This window comes from Bubalus bubalis, chromosome 23 (assembly GCF_019923935.1).
Source record: "Bubalus bubalis isolate 160015118507 breed Murrah chromosome 23, NDDB_SH_1, whole genome shotgun sequence".
Taxonomy (NCBI): Eukaryota; Metazoa; Chordata; class Mammalia; order Artiodactyla; family Bovidae; genus Bubalus; species Bubalus bubalis.
In genome coordinates, this window is record NC_059179.1 from 18124512 (window position 1) to 18143749 (window position 19238).

The window sequence follows — 19238 nt, forward strand, 5'->3', positions numbered from 1 at the left end:
CTCAGGTGTTACCAGTCATCACCTAAATGAGCTGAGGCTGGCTTGATGGTTTCCTTCCTTCCTCTCAACAAACATATATCTACTGTGCATTAACCTCTGGTGTGGGATATAACAGTAAGTAAAGTGGGCTTTGATCCCACCCTCAAAGTGCTGAGACTGTAATGGATGAGACAGACAATAGGGAAAGTCAGTGCTCCGTACCGAATGTTTTGTTAGGGACGTTCGTAACCTATGAACACGTGGCATAGGCATTCACTCGCACATCTGAAGGACAAGTTCAACAAGTTCAAACTTCTCTGTTTCTCATCTGCCAGACGGAAGTAAAGATGTCCACACTGGAGTAATGTGTGCCGCCTGGAAGGTGGAAGATGGAGAGCACTTTCTGGCTTAGAGTAGGCACTCAAGAGGTAAAGCTAATAATTTTATTATTTGTGGTGAAAGACCTGTTCTTAGACCTTTTCCCCATGTATGCCCCATGAGCCTTACATTTTACCTTCCATCACAAAGAGAGGCACGATTCCCTCCTGGTCACTCTTCCTCTGTTGACCCACTCTGCAATTGAGCAGGTCTGTAAGCAAACCTGGAGAAGGAAATGGCAACCCACTGCAGTGTTCTTGCCTGGAGAATCCCCGGGACAGAGGAGCCTGGTGGGCTGCCATCTATGGGGTCACACAGAGTTAGACATGACTGAAGCAACGAAGTGCAGCAGCAAACACACCATCTCCATATTTCTTTCTGGTGAACAGCCCAGCGAAAGATTGGAAGCCCTGTCTTTGGGAATGGATTTGTGATTATAGACATATCAGAACCACGGAAGTAAAATGTATCAAATCAGAATTGAGGGGCGGTCTGTGGGGAAATAGCCTCCAAGGACATTGGGAAGCTGGAGTTGGACACAGGATTGTCCACTCCAGAGACCTGGGCACTGACTGCTTTCTCCTCCGTGTTGAGGACATAACTTTGGTTCAAGAACCCAGCAATCCTAATGTTGGTTAACATTCTTTTAAAGCAGGTCTGTTATTTAGACGGTATGCTTTTGTATGATCACAACATTGTTAAAAAATATTTTTAAGCTTCCCTACTAGTAAATAGCCTCAGGTCCAAGTCCCCTTACTCTCTGACCACTCCCCCTGCTCCTGCCTAGGGACTCCACAGATATCTTTACAAGCGAAAGTCACTCAGTTGTGCTTGACTTTTTGCAACCCCATGGACTCTACAGTCCATGGAATTCTCCAGGCTGGAATATTGCAGTCGGTAGCCTTTCCTTCTCCAGGGGATCTTCCCAACCCGGGGATCGAACCCAGGTCTCCCACATTGCAGGCTGATTCTTTACCAGTTGAGCCACCAGGGAAGTCCAAGCAGCTAAAAGGTTAACTCTTGGTACTCCAGGAGGCCTTCAGAAATATGCTCTGATTTGTTAGTACCTAGGCTGTGCCTTAAAGGGGAGTGCAGATTGTTGTGCTGAGCTCATTGTGTTCAGTCGTGTCTGACTCTTTGCAACTCCATGGACTATAGCCTACCAGGCTCCTCTGTCCATGGAATTTTCTAGGCAAGAATACTGGAGTGGGTTGCCATTTCCTTCTCTAGGGGATCTTCCCCACGCAGGGATCGAACATGCGTCTCTTCTTCTTCTGCATTGACAGGAGGATTTTTTTTTTACCACTGCACCACCTAGGAAGCCCATAGTGATTGGCAAAATCACTAGTAAACAGCAAAACATATTCAAAAACAAAGGGGCAATGTCTCAGCAAGATATTGGCTCTTTTTTTCTCTACTGGCAGGACTTTATACCTATGAAGAATGTGACACTGTCAGCTGCCCACTCTGTGGGAACTGCAAGGGAAACGCCACACAAGGATATAATGCATCTGCTCCTGTTCATGTCACCATCTGCCTTCCCTAACTTTGAAGTCTGTTGGGAACTTACAGCCTGTGGGAATGTGAAGCTTCTTTCTACTGATGTGTAACCCACCTGCACTGCGGTACATGACTTGATGGCTAGCTGTCAACCCAATCAGTATCAATCTATCATCTGCCCATTCACTTACTTGCATGATAAATATTTGCTAAGTTCCTAGCATGTGCCAACTACTGAGTTAACTCCATATTGTACTGGGGAGAGTAGAAAAAACTTTAAAAATCAAAACAGTCTTCATCATTTTGAAGTTTACCATCTACTTGGGAGATAGATATGCAAACAAGGACCACGATGTGGAGTGAGTTATAACAGAGGCATTTGGGGAACACAGAAGGTTCATGCTACAGAGGAACATCAGGGCAGGCTTCAGAGAAGAGCTGAAGTTTTGACAGAGTCCTAAAGGATGTGCAGGAATCTTCTAAGCAGAGATTGGAAAGGAGTAGGAAGACAGCATTCTAGGCAAAAGGAACAGATTGGGTAAAGACCGTACAAAATGGCACAGCTCACTAGGAATGCTTAAGGGGTGAAACATCAGTGAATACAGGAGAGAGATGGGACTTAGGGCTACGGCATGCTAAAAAATACAGAAATAAATGCAAGGCTTTTATGCCAGGAAGTGACATCATCAGCTATTTCTGTTCTAGCAAGTGCACTCTTGTGCAATGTGGAGGAGGGACTGACTGGAGGCAGGGAGGTAAATGCAGGGATGAACTTATGCATGGGCAGATGGAGAGGAGGGGGTGGATCTGAGAGTTGCAAGGGCAGCAGAATGAACAGAGCCTGGGGAGCTGCAAAGGAGCAAGAATGAAGGCTGCCTCCGGGGTTAGGGACTTGGAGAAGAAAGAAAATAGTGTCATGTCTCTGGCTGGGAAGTCATGAGAAGAAGGTAGTTCGGGGCAGAGGAAGGCAGGTGGGATGATGAGTTCAATGAGATCGTGAGTGCAAAAACTGAACTCATCATCCCACCTGCCTTCCTCTGGCCCGAACTACCTTCTTCTCATGACTTCCCAGCCAAAAAAGCTCAACATTCAGAAAACTAAGATATGGCATCCAGTCCCATCACTTCATGGCAAATAGATGGGGAAACAATGGAAACAGTGGCTGACTTTATTTTTCTGGGTTCCAAAATCACTCTGGATGGTGATTGCAGCCATGAAATTAAAAGACCCTTGCTCCTTGGAAGGAAAGTTATGACCAACCTAGACAGCATATTAAAAAGCAGAGACATTACTTTGCCAACAAAGGTCCATCTAGTCAAGGCTATGGTTTTTCCAGTAGTCAGGTATGGATGTGAGAGCTGGACTATAAAGAAAGCTGAGCACAAAAGAATTGATGCTTTTGAACTGTGGTGTTGGAGAAGACTCTCGAGAGTCCCTTGTACTGCAAGGAGATCCAACCAGTCCATCTTAAAGGAGATCAGTCCTGGGTGTTCATTGGAGGGACTGATGCTGAAGCTGAAACTCCAATACTTTGGCCACCTGATGTGGAGAGCTGACTCATTTGAAAAGACCCTGATGCTGGGAAAGATTGAGGGCAGGGGGAGAAGGGGACGACAGAGGATGAGATGGTTGGATGGCATCACCAACTCAATGGACATGGGTTTGGGCGGACTCCGGGAGTTGGTGATGGACAGGAAGGCCTGGCGTGCTGCGGTTCATGGGGTCACAAAGGGTCAGACACGACTGAGTGACTGAACTGAACTGAACTTGAGATCTCTGGGACCACTGGTGAGGTCCCCAGTGAAGAGCAGGAAATAGAAGGCCAAGATAGAGATGGAGATCGACTTGGAGCTGACAGTTCAAGCTCTGGGGACAGCATGCAGAGTGAGGAGAGGAAGAGACCAGGGCTGGGGAGAGTGATGAGTGGGATGTGCTGTTTGGGGAAGGGAAGTTCAGGAGAACATAAAGGGGGAAGAGTTGCCAGTTCGCAGATCTGGAAGTGAAGTGGAGAATATCCAGTCAGCCTCCCCTCTTATCCATCAGTAGGTCAAGCATTCAGGACAAAGGCCCATGTTATTCATCGCTCAAACACCTCCTCATTTAATTATGAACATTATATCCAGTTTCAGAACAACTGCATCTTTTCCAATCTTCACATCAAAAATGCACCCAAACCCTTTTTCTATCAATTACAGATTTCTTTGTAAACACCATTTCTTTAGTCAAATGTGTTTTCCTCCTTTTTCTCTCCCCATCTTTATCACAACATGCTTCCAGAATCTCCCAAACAATTCAACTGCCATTTCTCTTTACACATTAAATGCATCCCCATTTCCAGTCTTTAATTTCTGGAATCCACTTCCCTAGTTGTTCTCTCTCCTGCAGACAAAGTTCCACAGAGTCTTTGAAGCTCTACATTTCAAGACTGATGTTCTTTTTAATCTTGGAACAATTAGATAACTCCCTCATTTACCTTCAAGAATAAAAGGTCTTAGATCTTCTCCCATGACACCTGGACCTCCTTGGACAGGTATAACACAATGACTAAACGACTGGACCCTGGAGTCAGGCACACCTAGGTTTATCACAGAGATAAAGTCTCCATGGCCCCAGTTTCTACCTCTGCAAAATGGGATAACTCTAAACATCTACCACTTGAAGTTGTGGAGAGAATTAAATGAGTTAATGCATTTAGTGAGTTTACCAGAATACCCAGCACATAGTAAGTGCCAATAAATACAAGCATTTATTACCATAACTGCTCTCCATAAACATCCCTCCTCAATCACCAACTATATATAATTTTCAAGTAACAGAACATAATGCAAATTCAGCAGACAGGACTAGATTATCACTAAAGTTCCTTCTAGGGCTAATGCTCTAATATGTGACCTCTAGTCTACAACAGGGAAACATGTTTGGTGAGGGTGAAGCATTTTGGGACTGTGGGAGGTTTTCGTAGCAAGTGTCAGTAGGTGAATGTTGCCAAAAGTGGTAACAGCAAAGACAGAAATGGAGAGATCCTCAGTGCAGAGTCAGCTGCTCTTTCCAGAAAAACATAAGAAAAACCTCCCTGTGGCACTTTCTCAACAAATTTCACTGATGAGGTTTATTTGAGTTAAAAGATTCAAAATGAAAAAAAAAAAAAAAACAACCCTAGTTAATCACTCCTTACCCACACACTGTATTTTAGACATCAAAGAATTAAACTCCTAAGACAAGCCTAGGCTTTTATTCCCAAAGCTTCCTTTCTGCCTTAGCAGACAGTTACACAAGCTAGCTTTGACCACCTTTTCAGTGGTTCCACAAGACCTCAAAAAGGTTCCTGCCAGAAGCCAGAACACACCTCAGAGCCCCATAAGTCAGTCACACTCCTTTGTCTAATGCCCAGTCCCCAATCTCCATAGGCTCATCCTTCTGTATAAAGAATCACACAGACAGTTGTGCTCTTATTTAGGGCCAGAAACTCAATCCTTACAACTCTGTGAGGAAGTCCATTTATTATCTCCATTTACTGGACACAGAAATAAAGTCTCATGAAAGTTAAACAATCCATCCATGTACACAAGAGGCTGCTGGGGTCTTCCCAGGTGGTGTTTCCCCACTACCACACCATCCTGTCTCTCATCTGCATTTTCATCCCCAAGTGCTTCTTATCTTCTGGTCCTCCAGAAGCACTGTCCCCACAATACAACCAAGGGAATTAATTATTCAGGAGTTGAATTCTAGCCAAACAGATTTAAAAAAAATATGCAAAATGTTGACCTTTCCCAGTGTATTTCACTGACAAAATACTGAATTTGTTACTTAGAGTCTGCAACTGGATAAAGCATCACTTAAGTGAATGAAGAGTCCACGTTGAAATGTGTCCAAAGTATGCATTTCAGTGAGTTTAGCTCTGTACTCACTCTTGGGTCACCTTAGATGTCCCCAGACCCTACTCTGCCCTGAGACTCAACAAGCAAGGAAAAAAATGTTCTGTCAGCTTCCTTGTTACCTCTGTGAGGCGGCTCGGGGTGGCACCCTGGGGGGCCTCTCAAGGGGCACGGTGGGCGCGCTGTCCACTTGTAGAGGGCCTGGACTACGACTCCTGGTAACCTCGGGAGCTTCATTATCCTACAGCAAAAAAAAAAAAAAAAAAAAAAAATGAGAGAGAAGGCTGAAAATGACATTAAGCAGCAACACAGCGGGACAGAGCCATCCCACAAGTTCCTCGGCTCTCCCCAGGCTTTGGTGGAAGGTTACTCACTGAATGAAAATCAACAACCCAGCAACACGGGGGGCAGTTTCCCACTGACTCTGACAACCAGAGTCACTGAAGAGACGATGGGACCTGAGTTACTGACATTGTTAGTGACCTGAGCTCTCGTTCCTTGCTGCTCAGCGTGATTCGTGGGCCACCAACAGTGAGCATCACCTGGCAGCTTATGAGAACCACAGGGTTTCAGGCTCCTCCTCACACCTGCATTTTCACAAGATCCTAGGTGATCCTTATGCATAGTAAAGTTTAAGGAGCATTGCTCTAGGGGAACCAGGTAGGGCTGGAGAAGTTTTCTTTTTAAGCAGAAGTCCCTTTGGGGGACTGTGATTGGTCCTCCGTCACAGGATAATACAAGCTGTGCGCTGGTGGGTGGCCCACCCTAGGACCCTACCTCAGGGAGTCTCCCGGGTTGGCAGTGACTCGTGTGACCCCCACCCGTGGAGAAGCAGAAAAACATGGTGAGAGAAAAAGCAGACACCCACAGGAAAAAGGAGACCAGAGAGTGTGTGGCCTGCGGGTGGTGGTGGGGGGACACAAACCACCAGCCCCGGCTCTGCATGCCTGCTGCTCCTGACCCAGGCCCAGAAAGGTGACCGCCACCCCTGGATTCCGGATACTCACCCAGTCCCCTCTCTCAGACACCCCTTTTGGTTTAACCCTCTCCCTCCTTCCTTCCCTCCCTCCCTTCCTTTCTTCTCCTCTTTTTATTGATGGGAAATTAATATAACATAAAGCGATCATTTTAAAGTGAACAATCAGTGCCATTCAGTACGTTCACAGTATCGTGCAACCACCATTCCTGTCTAGTCCCCGGACATTTTCCCGACACACCCTAAAGGAAACACTATCCCTTAGGCAGTTTCTCCCCATTTCCCCTATCCCCAGCCCTGGTAACCACCAACCTTCTATCTCGATGGATCTACCTATTCTGGATGTCTCAAATAAATGAAGTCCCACAATGGATGACCTTTTGTGTCTGGCTTCTTTCTCTTGGATTTCTCTTTCCTGCAGTGAAATGACCCCTGAGACAAAGACCTCTGTGGGTGGGGGTGCCCCAGCTCTCACCTCGTTGTCCCCCTCCATCCCGCTGCTCACACTGAGGAGGCTCCGGGTGCTGGACCGGTTACTCGCGCTGCCTAAAGGGTGCAAACAGAGTCAGCTGGACTGCGCAGGCTCTCGAGATGAAGTAAAAGGCAAAAATCTAGTACTTACTGATAGAAACAGCACATAAGCTGTGAATGCAGGATTCTTCAAAATGCTGCTATCTAATAATATACCATGTTATTAGAGTTCACTTCTTTCAGCATAAAAATGGGTCATCTTTTTATGACCACGTTTTGCTTTATAGCTACCATTTACCAAGAGCTCACCCCACGTTCTATGCTTTAAAAGCATGACTGCCTTTAATCCCTAGGAAAACCTTATCTGATGCTAGTACTTCGATTTGACAGACTAGGAAGCAGAGATGCTCTGTTTCTCACCTGTTCAGTGGTGTTTCTTAAATCTGCAAACAAACTTTGTTACTGAAGTTTTTTTACCTATTTAGGAATTACAGCAAGCACGTGCAAGTATTACGCATGTATACACACCTTCTAAAAGGGGGCCAGTGTGACACAGAACACAAAGCACAAATTCAAAAGTATGATTTACACACCAGATAGGAATTATATGACTGTGTGAGTTCAGCTGCTTAGAGATGTAAGTTGAGGATTTATCACCTAAATCACTGAAACAGCATTATCCAATTGAGTTTTCTGGAAATGTTCTGCTGTGTGCTGTTCAGTTTGGTAGCTAATGTGACACAGTGCAACTGAGGAACTGAATTTTAAATTTTATTTAGTTTTAACGAACAGATTTACATAGTCATATGCAGTTATGGGCTACTGCACTGGACAGGACAGCATTAGAATAAGCTCAAGGACGTGATGGTTTGGCAGTGAAGAAGGAAGATTAACAGTTAATCAACTAAAACTTTGACTTAATTTTTCCAATATATGCTGTTAACAGTATTGCCAGCATTTAGGTTTAGCTGAATTTTCACTCAAAATAGCTACTTCTATTAGTTTATAGGTAAACTGTCTTAGTTTTGACTTCATTATGCCATCAACTTTGACCTAATTAATTTAGATACCAGCTTCACAAAAGCAGATTGAGATTATAATTTTGGACTATTTCTTGGAGGTAGATTTTTAAATTTAAGATAATGTGTCAAAATATTTCTAGAAACCAGGGGATTCAGACTTTGTTTCAGAGTTAAGGACCACACGACCCTGTCTGTTTCTATCCAGCTGCCCACATATAACACTGTTCGCTCAGCTAGAATGTCCTTTCCTTCCCACTCCCCCAGCCCACTCCATCCACAAATTTGAAACCTCCTCAGGCTCCAATGCTCAGGACAAATGCTATCAAAACCTTTCCTGATTCCCCCAGATGGAAGTAACCCCTCCTGTGCATGGGCTTCCATCCCTGTGGGGCCAAGCCTCCACATCATTCATCATTGTTCATCTTATTCCTTTACAACGAACCAGACTCCGTCCAGAGATTATCTGCTGGGAGGGAGCAAAAAGGTGTCCAGGAGCTGATTCTAGGATCCTGGAAATTCACACCCACCAGTTCCCACTATCCTTTCCCTTGGTGTTGTTGCATTTTTAACCCCCAGTGCTTGACTTTGAACCCTCACTCCTGGTTTATCTGCCCTGGCCCTCTCCCTTCTCCAAGACCGATGACCTGGTTGGCCCCAACCCACCTGGATGGCACCGTTGGTAGGAGGTTCTGGCCCTGGCCCCCCATCACATTCACTCTTGTTGGGGGAAAGGGGCAGCGCCCATGCCTTGCCAGGCTTCTGTCACCAGGGAAGAAGGATCAGACAAGCCTATAAATTGCCCTCTTTTTACACTTTCTGTCCTGCATTATAAGCTCCCAGAGGACAGACCCTGTTTCTTTTTCAGCTTTATGTCTCCAGGGTACAGTCTAGCTCCACATGCACAGAGCAGTCCTCAATATTGATAGAGGTATGAATGAGAGAAAAAAATGATCATGTATACGATTGTTAAGAAACTTGAGTCAGGCAAACAAGAAGGAGCTCAATGGTCTTTCTTTAATGAAACTTTTGTTCTGTTAAACATAACACTAATATCTTGTGCTTAAAATTGTAGATATAACTAGATTTAACCTGAAACTGTTTTCCTATAGTTTCCAACAGATGACAGCCGCAGCACGATAAAATAGTGCTGTTTTTAGGGCATGATTCTGGGGGTTGAAGGGCTGTTGGTGGCTCAGAGCTGGACTATCCTCATTCTCTCTCCTTGCCCTGTGAACTCTCTCTCTTTGGAAGGAAATATGTCCCCAAGGTTGAGTACACAGAAAGATCTGTATGTGAACCCCCGATCCTCTGCTTAATTGTCAAGTGACCCAGGATTAGATGCTTAACCTATGTCTCGGTCTCCTGATCTCAGAGCACTGCTGTATAGGATGAGATCGTATGGTAACATGCTTGGCACAGAGCCTGTAAGAGCAGCATTTAATTAATTACCGCAGCTATCATCATCATCATCACCAACTTCAAGATGGCAGATTATCCATTAATGACTCAAGGGCGCCACCTCCGGTATCCACACCTTTGTGCTGCCTCCTCCTCACCTCCCTCTTGGCTTAGCCGCGGGACTCACTTTCGCCAATTCGACATTATCAAGTGTGATGTAAGGCAAAGCTTGATAAGCACTTGCACACCGGGGCTTGCTTTTCTGGAATGCTCCCTATATGGATCTTGTTATCACACAAGAAGTTCAGGCTATTGAATTAGAGGCCATATACAGAGAGGCCCTGAAGCATGAGAGGCCATCATGGATGCCAAGTCCATGCCAAGCTTACAGCTGAGTCCAGTTGCACAAGTGACCCCAACTGGCCACACGGGGCAGAGGTGAGCCATCCCCACGGACTCCTGCCGAGTTTAGAATCAGGCATAAATAAATGATTATGTTTAAAGCCGTTGCATTTTTGGATAGTTTGTTACACAGCAATAGATAACTGAATAACAGGGACCGGATGCAATCTACAGCCACAGAGTAAAATAAAACCCTCTGGTCTGTCATTTAATAACATTTTCTTACCCAATCAGCTAGCGATCCCCAGGCAGTAAACCACCACACAAGGTAAAAAGCAGAGTGTATGCTTTCCTTTCTAGTCTCACTCCAAAGTAACTTAAAGTAAAACATACAGATAAAATAGTTTAAATGAATCCAAACCCGAAATGAGTATTCTGCGTTTATCTTGTTAAATTTCCCCTTCCCTTACCCCAGAAAGCCCTGCCTTCACCCCCAGAGTGTCTACACTCCTTCTCTCCTCCACAGTACATCTGAGATGGGTTGCCTGCCCCTTGCTTCCTCTGCCATCTGTGATCACTGGGAAAATCTCTCCCATTTCTGAACTTGTCAGAATTCTCTAACTTGCCTCAAGGGGGTAGTATATATTATTACCCTCATTATGTAAGGGGAGATTTTCATCTCTATCAAGTCCAGACTTAACATGGCTGTGTGATACGCTTTGGGTATGTTTCAACAGGTAACAGTGGCAGAGGGAAGAGCTGGGTTCTACTCCTATTGCCATTGACTGGTTGTGGGACCTTGGGCAAAACTCTTTCCCTTTCTGGGTTACAAATACTCTGCTAATAAAGTAGGGAGGAGGAACAGTTCAGAGGCTCTTGACCTAAGTCCACAGATGGGCAAAATTGTGTGTGTGTTAAAACATGTGCAAATGTATTTTTATAAGAAGGACATGCAGAGCATACGTCAGATTCTCAAAGGGGTTCGTGATACAGAAAAGATAAAGAAGCTCTGGGTTAGATGAGCTTCCAGTTCCTACCTCCACATGGCAGTCTTCCACCTGACATTCAAGGAGACTTTGAGTCCTGAAATTCAGCTTGTCTCTTGCTCTTTAATTTTTTTCCCCTAGCCACTTTTGTTAACACTGAAATGTAAGAAAGCAGGGAAACTCAATTTATTTGGCTTGTGAAGCAGGTGTGTCTGAAGTCAGTTAACATTGCCCTGGATCCGGAAACAAAGCCCCAGCTCCTGCCTGCACATCAGCGGGTATTGTCTGTCGCAATCAGACTCCTATTCAAGCTTTCAAGCCAAAAGAAAGACATTTCCAAATCAGATCCTCAACTGCCTATACAGTTGGAATTCTCAAATCTGAATCCACTGTTACTTAATGTTTTTGACTTTGTGACTTTTCCTTTCCCTGACCATGGTTGAAGCAAAAAGAACAGTAAGCAAGAGTCTTGACCCTGATCCAGTCTGCCTGAGCTCAAATCCAAGCACTACCCCTTGTTGGCTATTTAACCTAGAGGAAGGCCCTAGGCTGCCTGTTTCCTCCTCAGTAAATAGAGGTGATAGTACCTATCCTGCAGAGTGATTTTGAGAATTAAATCAGAGAATCTGTGGAAGAGGCTTAGCAGATAGTGAATGCTCAATAAATATTAACCAGTACTATTACTAGGATTTTTCATTTATAAAAGTGATAGAGTAATAATTATCACACAATCTGCCTTCCGGGGATATTTGTGTAAAGGGTCTTCTGTGCCCTGAAAAAAAGGCAAACCTCACAGGCTAAATGTCCCTCATTTCTTACACCTCCTAGGCCCAAACCAGGCTCCAGTTAAGATCTTCTGGGCTCATCATAGAGCATGTTTCCAAGACCCAAAGGCACCTGCTGGAGCCCAGCTGTGAAGGCATCTGGGGCCACCTGCTTACTTGCTGTGCTGGAGGTACTGTCTGTTTTCCAGTCTCCTCGTCTTAGCTCTGTCCTTGGGGGAAAGACGCTTTTCCTGGGGCCACTCTCATAGACTCCATACTCCATTTTCCCAGGCATGTGTTGTGAGTGCCGAATTGGGACCGTGATCTCCAAGTCTGGAATTAGAGAGAAAGGGATCAGCTTTAAGGAACCGGGACGCCAGTTACCAAACTGCCAGTTACCAAACTGCGAAGCTGCTTCCTCTCTACCCGCCTCCTTCCCCTGAACCTGGAGGGGAGGGGAAGGAAAGGAGAGGAGGGGAGGGGAGGGGGGGAAGGAGAGGGGGAGGAGCCGCGGGGAAAGAGGGGCAGGAGGGTGGGGACCCTGCCCAATCAGCACGGAAGCTCCAGAACCATGAATGGCAATCACTGGCAGAAGGTTGGGTGGAGGAATGTTGGAAAGGGCAGAGAAGTGCTTTTGCATCAGGTGACAGAAAGAATGTACAATTAGGGAAAGGTTAGTGGCTCAGCCTGTAAAGAATTCACCTGCAATGCAGCAGACTGGGGTTCAATCCCTGGGTCAGGAAGGTGCCCTGGAGAAGGGAATGGCTACCCAGTCCAATATTCTTGCCTGGAGAATTTAATGGCCAGAGGAGCCTGGGGGTTGGACACAACTGAGCGACTAACATGTTCGTGGGTGCCCCAGCTCTGCCACTCACCAACTGTGGAACTTGAGTTAGTCAGCCAACCCCTCTGATTTCTTCCTTTTCTAAGGACGGGTTACGAATGCCATTGATTGTAATACTAGGTTATCCTGCACGTCATGCATAGTTCCGAGAGCCTACATATTCTTAGCTTCTTCAGTCCTCCAACACCCATGAAATAAATACTATTGTCAGCATGCTCAATAGAAACTAAGGTATAGAGACGTGGAGTAGCGTCTCCCAAGTCCCCGTCAAGCAGCCGGTAAGTGGGATAGCTGGGATGTGAACCCAGGCTCCAAAGTCCAGGCCCTTAAGGACTCGGTTGCCTCCCATAGAGAGGGTGGGTGGTCCACAATGACAGTAATGATCCAGAGAATTCATGGAAAGAAGTCCATAAGATCCATGAAAGATTTTGTGAATTGCAAGGCTGATCAGTGGTTTGAGAACCCACAGATTCAGCAAGATAATTCCTTTGCCCTGCAAAGCATTAACCTGGCCTCTTCACTGGCTTAGCCCGATCAGTGACTGGTCTTTCTTCCCTGTGCCCTGGGGATTTCCACCCTTGGTTGCTATGAGCAGAAAACAACCCCAGCTGACAAGGGGAACAAAGTATCTGTGGGTGTCCAACCCAGCTTCCTCCCCAGGGAAGTGTGAAAGCCAGGTGAGCTCCTGTCACAGGGCTCCCCTTGAGGCCCCAGACCTTCCCAAGTCTCGGGGCAGAGACTCTAGGAAGAGGTGGAAGCATGGGTGGGCTTTCGGGGATGTGTGCCCTTAATCTCAAGGAACTACTTCCTCCTCTGCCTCCCCTCTGTTAGGGAGCAGGTGTGGCAGGAAGTCTAGGGAGTGTGGCACCTGCCAAAGCCAGAGGTCTGCCAAGAAGGGTGAATGTGTAAACTAGCACAGCAGGGAAGAGCGGGGGTGAGGATGGGCTGGATGGAGCGTGTGCTCAACATTCTGCATGGAGAGTATTAAAACAGCTGATTGCCAGCTTGCGTGGGCTCGAGCTTGCCTCATTCTAGAGACCCTGATCTCAAGGGTAGTGTATGGTCCTAGCTTTCCAGACCTCTGTGTAACACAGATCTTTTTCACATCCTTAGCCTCTTTTGGTTATGACTGAGCAGTGGAAGCACCCACCCACTTGGGTGCCTAAGCTTGGAAGTGCGTGGGCAGAGACTAGTCAGTGAACCCACACATGGGTGTGAACCCACAGTGTCTCAGAGCCCAAACAGGTAACACATTTCTCCCCCTCAGCTTTGACTGAGGTTTTTAATGACAATCTTTTCAAGGTAAATTCGTGACTGCTTAATTCACTTCAGTGAAGCAGTTTTCAGCTCACAACCAGTTCAAGGAAAGGTAAGTAAAATACACAGGAAAAAAGTTGGGAGTCAAAGTTCAAAAAAATCAAGTAGATCCAGGCTAAATGTCCACAAAATCCTGATATTCTTTGAACAGAGGAACAGTGCCAGGAAAAATAATTATCATCACTATACTGGGAATCACTTTTCCCAAAGTGCATTCACATGTGCTAATCTTCCTCCTCTGAACTTTGCTACTCTGGTAAGTGGGCTTTTCTGGTGGTTCAGTGGTAAAGAACTTTCCTGCCAACATGGGTTTGACCCCGGGGTCAGGAAGATCCCTTGAAGAAGGAAACGGCAAACCCACTCCAATATTCTTGCCTGGGAAATCCCACAGACAGAGGAGCCTGGCAAGCTGTAGTCCATGGGGCCACAAAGAGTTGGACACAATTTAGAGACTAAACAACAACAACTCTGTTAAGCAGATAAACTGGGTGTGACCACAGATGGGGAAACTGAGGCATGAAGTGGTTAATGGAAAAGTCTTGGATCATGAAATGATTTGGAGACAAAGCTGGGATCAGAATCCAGGCTTCCTGGGACCCAGCTTGCTCCTCCAGGTCCTGCCCTGCACTGACCACAGACACACCCAGAACACAAATATTGGTATTCTTCTCAGTGGGGCCAGGGCATTCAGTAAGTCCTGGGCCAGCCAGCCCTCTTCTGACTTCCTACACTATCAGTGCTCTGCACAGTCTGAGAGTAAGCCAACTCCCAGGGCTGAGAACAGACTGGCAGGTTATTATGAACAGACTTTACTTCTTAATCGTCCTTGGTCTTTTAACCCAAATTAAAGAAAAATCATCATTGTTTTTCTTTTCTAAGGCAAATGAGGTTTCCAAATGAATAGAGTCAGTCCTTGAGTGGGGTGGCCTCCATTCTTGGAAAAGATTGTTCAAGCAGAAATGCCATTCATCAGCCCCAATTCTCCTATAGGTCAATGTTATCCTGTGTGGACGATTTTCAATTTTTTTTTTTTGTTTTTTGTAAAGCAGAATATTTTCCTCTGAAGAAAACAGAAGCTCAAAATAGAAACAGACTTTTTTGTAAAGGAGTTGCAATGGTTGAAGCAGAGTAAGGGGCCCCAAGTCCTGTCCCATTCTTAATCTACCCCTACCCCATCCCTAACTGCCACCCTGCTCCTACCTGCTACCCCTACAAGCAGGGAGGCACCAGTGCTGGGGCAGCTGAATGTGAAAACCCTGGAATAGGCAATTTTAAGTTAGTATGTCACTAAATATACAATTGAGCTTTATGCAATTAACTAATGCATCACATTTACTCGGCCACAAATGACGCCTTTGCTTTGGCAGATGCTCTGATGCCCGGGGCCTGGCCAGGTAGTGCAGGGTCCAGCTTCCACCTGCATGACCTTTCTCTAGGAGCCAGATTCCAAGCGTCCATCCCAAAGACACAGGAGCTGGTGTCTAAATGCTCCATGGGAGGGATAACCATTCCAGAGTGTTCTCCATTGATTCCTAGCATCTTTGTGGAGAGGAAGCTGCAGTCTCCGCGGTGCTAACTGCAGGCTGCTGGCCACCTTTTTTTCCTCTCTCACTTCCCCAGCCTCTACTGTGCTCCCCAGGGTCACCTCCCAAATCAGCTGTGGGTGTGTGTGCTTAGTCGCTCAGTTGTGTCCGACTCTTTGTAACCCCATGGACTGCGGCCCACTAGGCTCCTCTGTCCTTGGGGATTCTCCAGGCAAGAATACTGGAGTGGGTTGCCATGCCCTCCTCCAGGGGATCTTCCCAATGGAGGGATAGAATCCAGGTCTCCCACATTGCAGGTGGATTCTTTACCGACTGATCCACCAATGATGCCCCCACATGTCCCGCCAAATCACAGCTTTCTTGACACTACGTATATTTAAAAGCGTGAAATGTTTCATTCAATCAAGTCTTCTTCTTCTTTTTCTTTTTTTTTAGCCATGTTGTGCAGATTGTGGGATCTTAGTCCCCCAACCAGGGCTCAAACCCATGACCTTCAGTGGAAGTATGGAGTCCTAACCACTGGACCACCAGGGATGTCCCATGGTTCTTGTGCCATAGTTTTAAAAAGCACCTCCACCCTCTACCACCGGGTACCCTGCCATCTGACCCTAGGATGAATACAGCTCTTGAACTAGATTTTCTTCCTCCTTTCCTTTGTCCTCTTCCCAACCAGAAGGCAGACAAGTATGAGTGTGGCTAGTGGCAGCACACATTTAAAACCTCGTCACCCAGGCAGGACTCTGAGGATGACCCCTCTGACCTTCCGCCCACTCCTTGCCCAGCGATGGTGGTGCCACATGGGTAGCACCTGGAGGAGGGAGGGTCAAGGGGAGCAGAAGGTTCTCAGTGCGCACAACTGGAATCCATGGCCCTGCTATTGGACCTCTGCTACACACGGCAGGAGCTCTGCTGCACCTGAGATCTGTGTGGCGTGGACACCAATGACACAGTAGACCTGCTTGAACCAGATACTGACACTACATGAATAGGACTTTCTCCTTTCTCTGCTCAGAGAAACATGTCTTCCTAAATGCCAAGGGGAGAGTCAGGTGCCTAGGAGAAAGCATTATCGTCCTCTCTCATGGGAGGAGAGAGGGGTACAGAGTTCAAGCCTTCCTTTCTTTCATTTGCTGACATGCCTTATGTGCCAGCCAGGTACTAGATTTACAGAATTAACAAGACAAAGTCGTTGTTCCAAAGGACCTTACAGCCTATTGGGGGACCCAGATCCGTAAAGAGGGTGACAGGTGCTGGGCAAGTGGTCTGTCCATTCAGGCCCCAGCAGAAAAGAGAGTCAAGGAAAACAGACCATAGCAAAGTCCCCCAGCATGCAGGAGCCCCGGGAAGCTACATACCTGTCTGCTTTCCTGATTTTTGTTTCTCTCTCTGTCTTCGGGTGATGCTATCTCTTAGCCGTTTAAGATTTTCCTGGAAAAATTTAGTTTGTTTTTAAAAATATACACCAGAATTATACCCTCAAGGCATTAGAGTTTCTTTCTGATTTTATGACATTTGCAAGATATATCACATTGCAATAACATTTCCAACATGCAAATGAGGCTGAGTGCATTTGCAATCAGCTCCCAGAGAAATTCAAGTCCTCTTAGAAGCTATGCCTGAAGAGAAGACGTCTTGTCCACAACAAAGGGTCTCCCCTCCTCTCTGGTTCCCAGTTCCTTCCCAGCTGTATAACCCACCCCCACCTTGCACGCCCCTTAGACAGGCCAGTCTCCTACCTGCTTACAAGCTCTCCACCCTCATTCCCACCTCTGAGACTGTGTTCTCGCACATTCCCCTGACCTTGAGGGACACTCATTCCATGACTCTGTTCCAAGCCTGGGTCAAGGCCCACCTTCTAAACCACCTCCCCCTACACCAGACTGTCCCAGTCTTTAGTGATACCCATGCCATGTGGCACTGGGTTATGATGTGTGTGCCGTGTGCATGTGTGTGCCGTGTGTGTGTGTGTGTGTGTGTGTGTGTAGTCTCTTCAGAGGCACTGTGAGCTCTTAAAGGGCAAGCGACCAGGTCTTGCACCTTCCTGTCATCCTTCTGTTTGGGCTATCACAGTCATTCAATAAATGTTAAACAGACATGTGAGGAGCAATATTTGTTGCTATTTTAGTTCATAAACAACAATCACCTTGAGGTGAAGTGTCTGAGCATTCTAGGCAAATGCCCCAGGGACTAACACTCAGACCATCTGGCTGGAGCAGAACGTTCCTGTGAGGGACCCACAGAGGCAGGACAGAAAGACTGGTTGGGTTGTGACTGCAGCTGAGAGGCTGAGCTTGGGCCAGGAAGCAGCAGGGAGACACTGGAAGTTGGGGGCTGGCCATAGCTGTAAGGTTGGGCAGAGAGGAGGGGGAAGGAGTTGGAGACAAGGAGACCCACCTGAAGACAATGTGATAGGGCAGATGTAGGTGATACAGGTCAGCATGAAGATGTGGCAGAGGGAGCGCAAAGATAGGAGCAGAGGTGAGAGGAAGAACACACGGAGCAAGACCAAGCAAGACACACAGCGGGCTGGATATGGGGGAGTGTGGAGAAGAGCCCAGGGGAGTCTGAAGTCTGGACATCGGCCTCTGGAAGATAACAGTAAGTGAACAGACACAGGGAGCCAGGACAGGGAAGAGGCCTCAAGGGCCTGTGTGTTGTTGGGTGTGCTGCAGGTCTAGGATACCTCGGGGGACATGCCCAGCTGGTGGCTGAAAAGACGTTACCAGAGACACAGAAGCAAGAGTCACCTGAAGAGAGAAGGAGCTGAAGGGAAGGTACCTGCTCACGAGAGGGGAAGTAAGGGACAGAGACAGAGGAAAATGGGGCACAATGGGGCAGCCCCTGGTATGGTCTTCACACTGTCCGGTCCTTGGACTCCTTGGCTCTGTAAGTGCCAGGAGACAATCAGAGCATGGAGTACTCTCAGCATTTACTATGTGCCAGGCATGCCAAGGGCTTCACAAGGTTGACATTGTCTAGCCCTCTTCCTTCAACTTCAGAGATGGGAAAGCAGAGGTACAGAGAGGCTGTGGTCGTCCAGTCCAAAGAGGCAGAGTAAGGCTGGACTCAGGCTGCCTGGCACTGGAGCCCTGGCTACTCCTGATGACCATGCTGCGTGGCACCAACTTGGCAAGGACTCAGAAGATCAGTGTTTGGCTAAGACCAGCCTGTTCCCAGCAGTACTGCAGCCTCCCCAGGTCTCCTGGGTGAGGAGGGCCCTGGGTTCCTGCATCCAGACCCCCAGAAGGAGGGAGACAGGCTGGGAGAGAGTGCTTTAGGAGCACTCAGAGGGCAGACACAGCATTGCGAAGGGAGCACAGGCTCTGAAATGAGAAAGGTTTCCTTTGAATCCTGATGCTGCCTCCCCACCTCTCTGAGCCTCAGTTTTCTGTAAAGTGAAGTGAAAGTGTTAGTAGCTCAGCTGTGTCTTGACCCTTTGCGGCCTTACAGACAGTAGCCGACCAGGCTCCTCAGTCCATAGAATTCTCCAGGCAAGGATGGGTAGCCATTCTCTTCTGCAGGGGATCTTCCCTACCCAGGAACTGAACCCAGGTCTCCTCCATTGCAGGCAGATTCTTTATTGTCTGAGCCACCAGGGAAGCCCAGTGACACTTATGTCCATGCCTGCTGTGAAGGGTGGAAGAGATTGGGTCCACTCAGCACTTAGCACAGTGCCACAGACTATTGTCAGAGCTGGACAAATGCAGCTTTAGGACTCACATCCCCATGCGTCACTGTGTGGAGTTACATGTCCTCATGTAACAGCAGGAGTCTCCTGACAGCCCAGCCCTCTGATCCCAGTTTCCTTTTGAGTGGTGACCATTGGGGTGGGTGTAGGGTCG

At 47.0% G+C, this 19238-nt stretch overlaps 1 protein-coding gene and 1 long non-coding RNA gene across 4 annotated transcripts in view; one reads left to right on the forward strand and one right to left on the reverse strand.

Moving 5' to 3' along the window:
- The window catches only part of PIK3AP1 (phosphoinositide-3-kinase adaptor protein 1), a 121524-nt gene that overhangs the window by 2969 nt on the left and 99317 nt on the right, over window positions 1–19238 (reverse strand). For 2 of the 3 annotated variants that reach the window (XM_044935403.1, XM_044935404.2), the window contains exons 12-16: window positions 16752–16824; window positions 11869–12024; window positions 7184–7254; window positions 5855–5973; window positions 202–354 (exon numbers count right to left, since the gene is read on the reverse strand). In XM_044935403.1, coding sequence (XP_044791338.1) covers window positions 213–354; window positions 5855–5973; window positions 7184–7254; window positions 11869–12024; window positions 16752–16824 — 561 coding nt within the window. In that variant the 3' untranslated portion in view covers window positions 202–212. The remainder of the gene's footprint in view (window positions 1–201; window positions 355–5854; window positions 5974–7183; window positions 7255–11868; window positions 12025–16751; window positions 16825–19238) is intronic. The other variant, XM_044935402.2, reaches the window with a different exon arrangement.
- On the forward strand, window positions 23–3029 carry LOC123331453. Its single transcript, XR_006548101.1, has 3 exons — window positions 23–114; window positions 315–407; window positions 1782–3029. It is a non-coding gene; the product is annotated as an uncharacterized LOC123331453 (long non-coding RNA).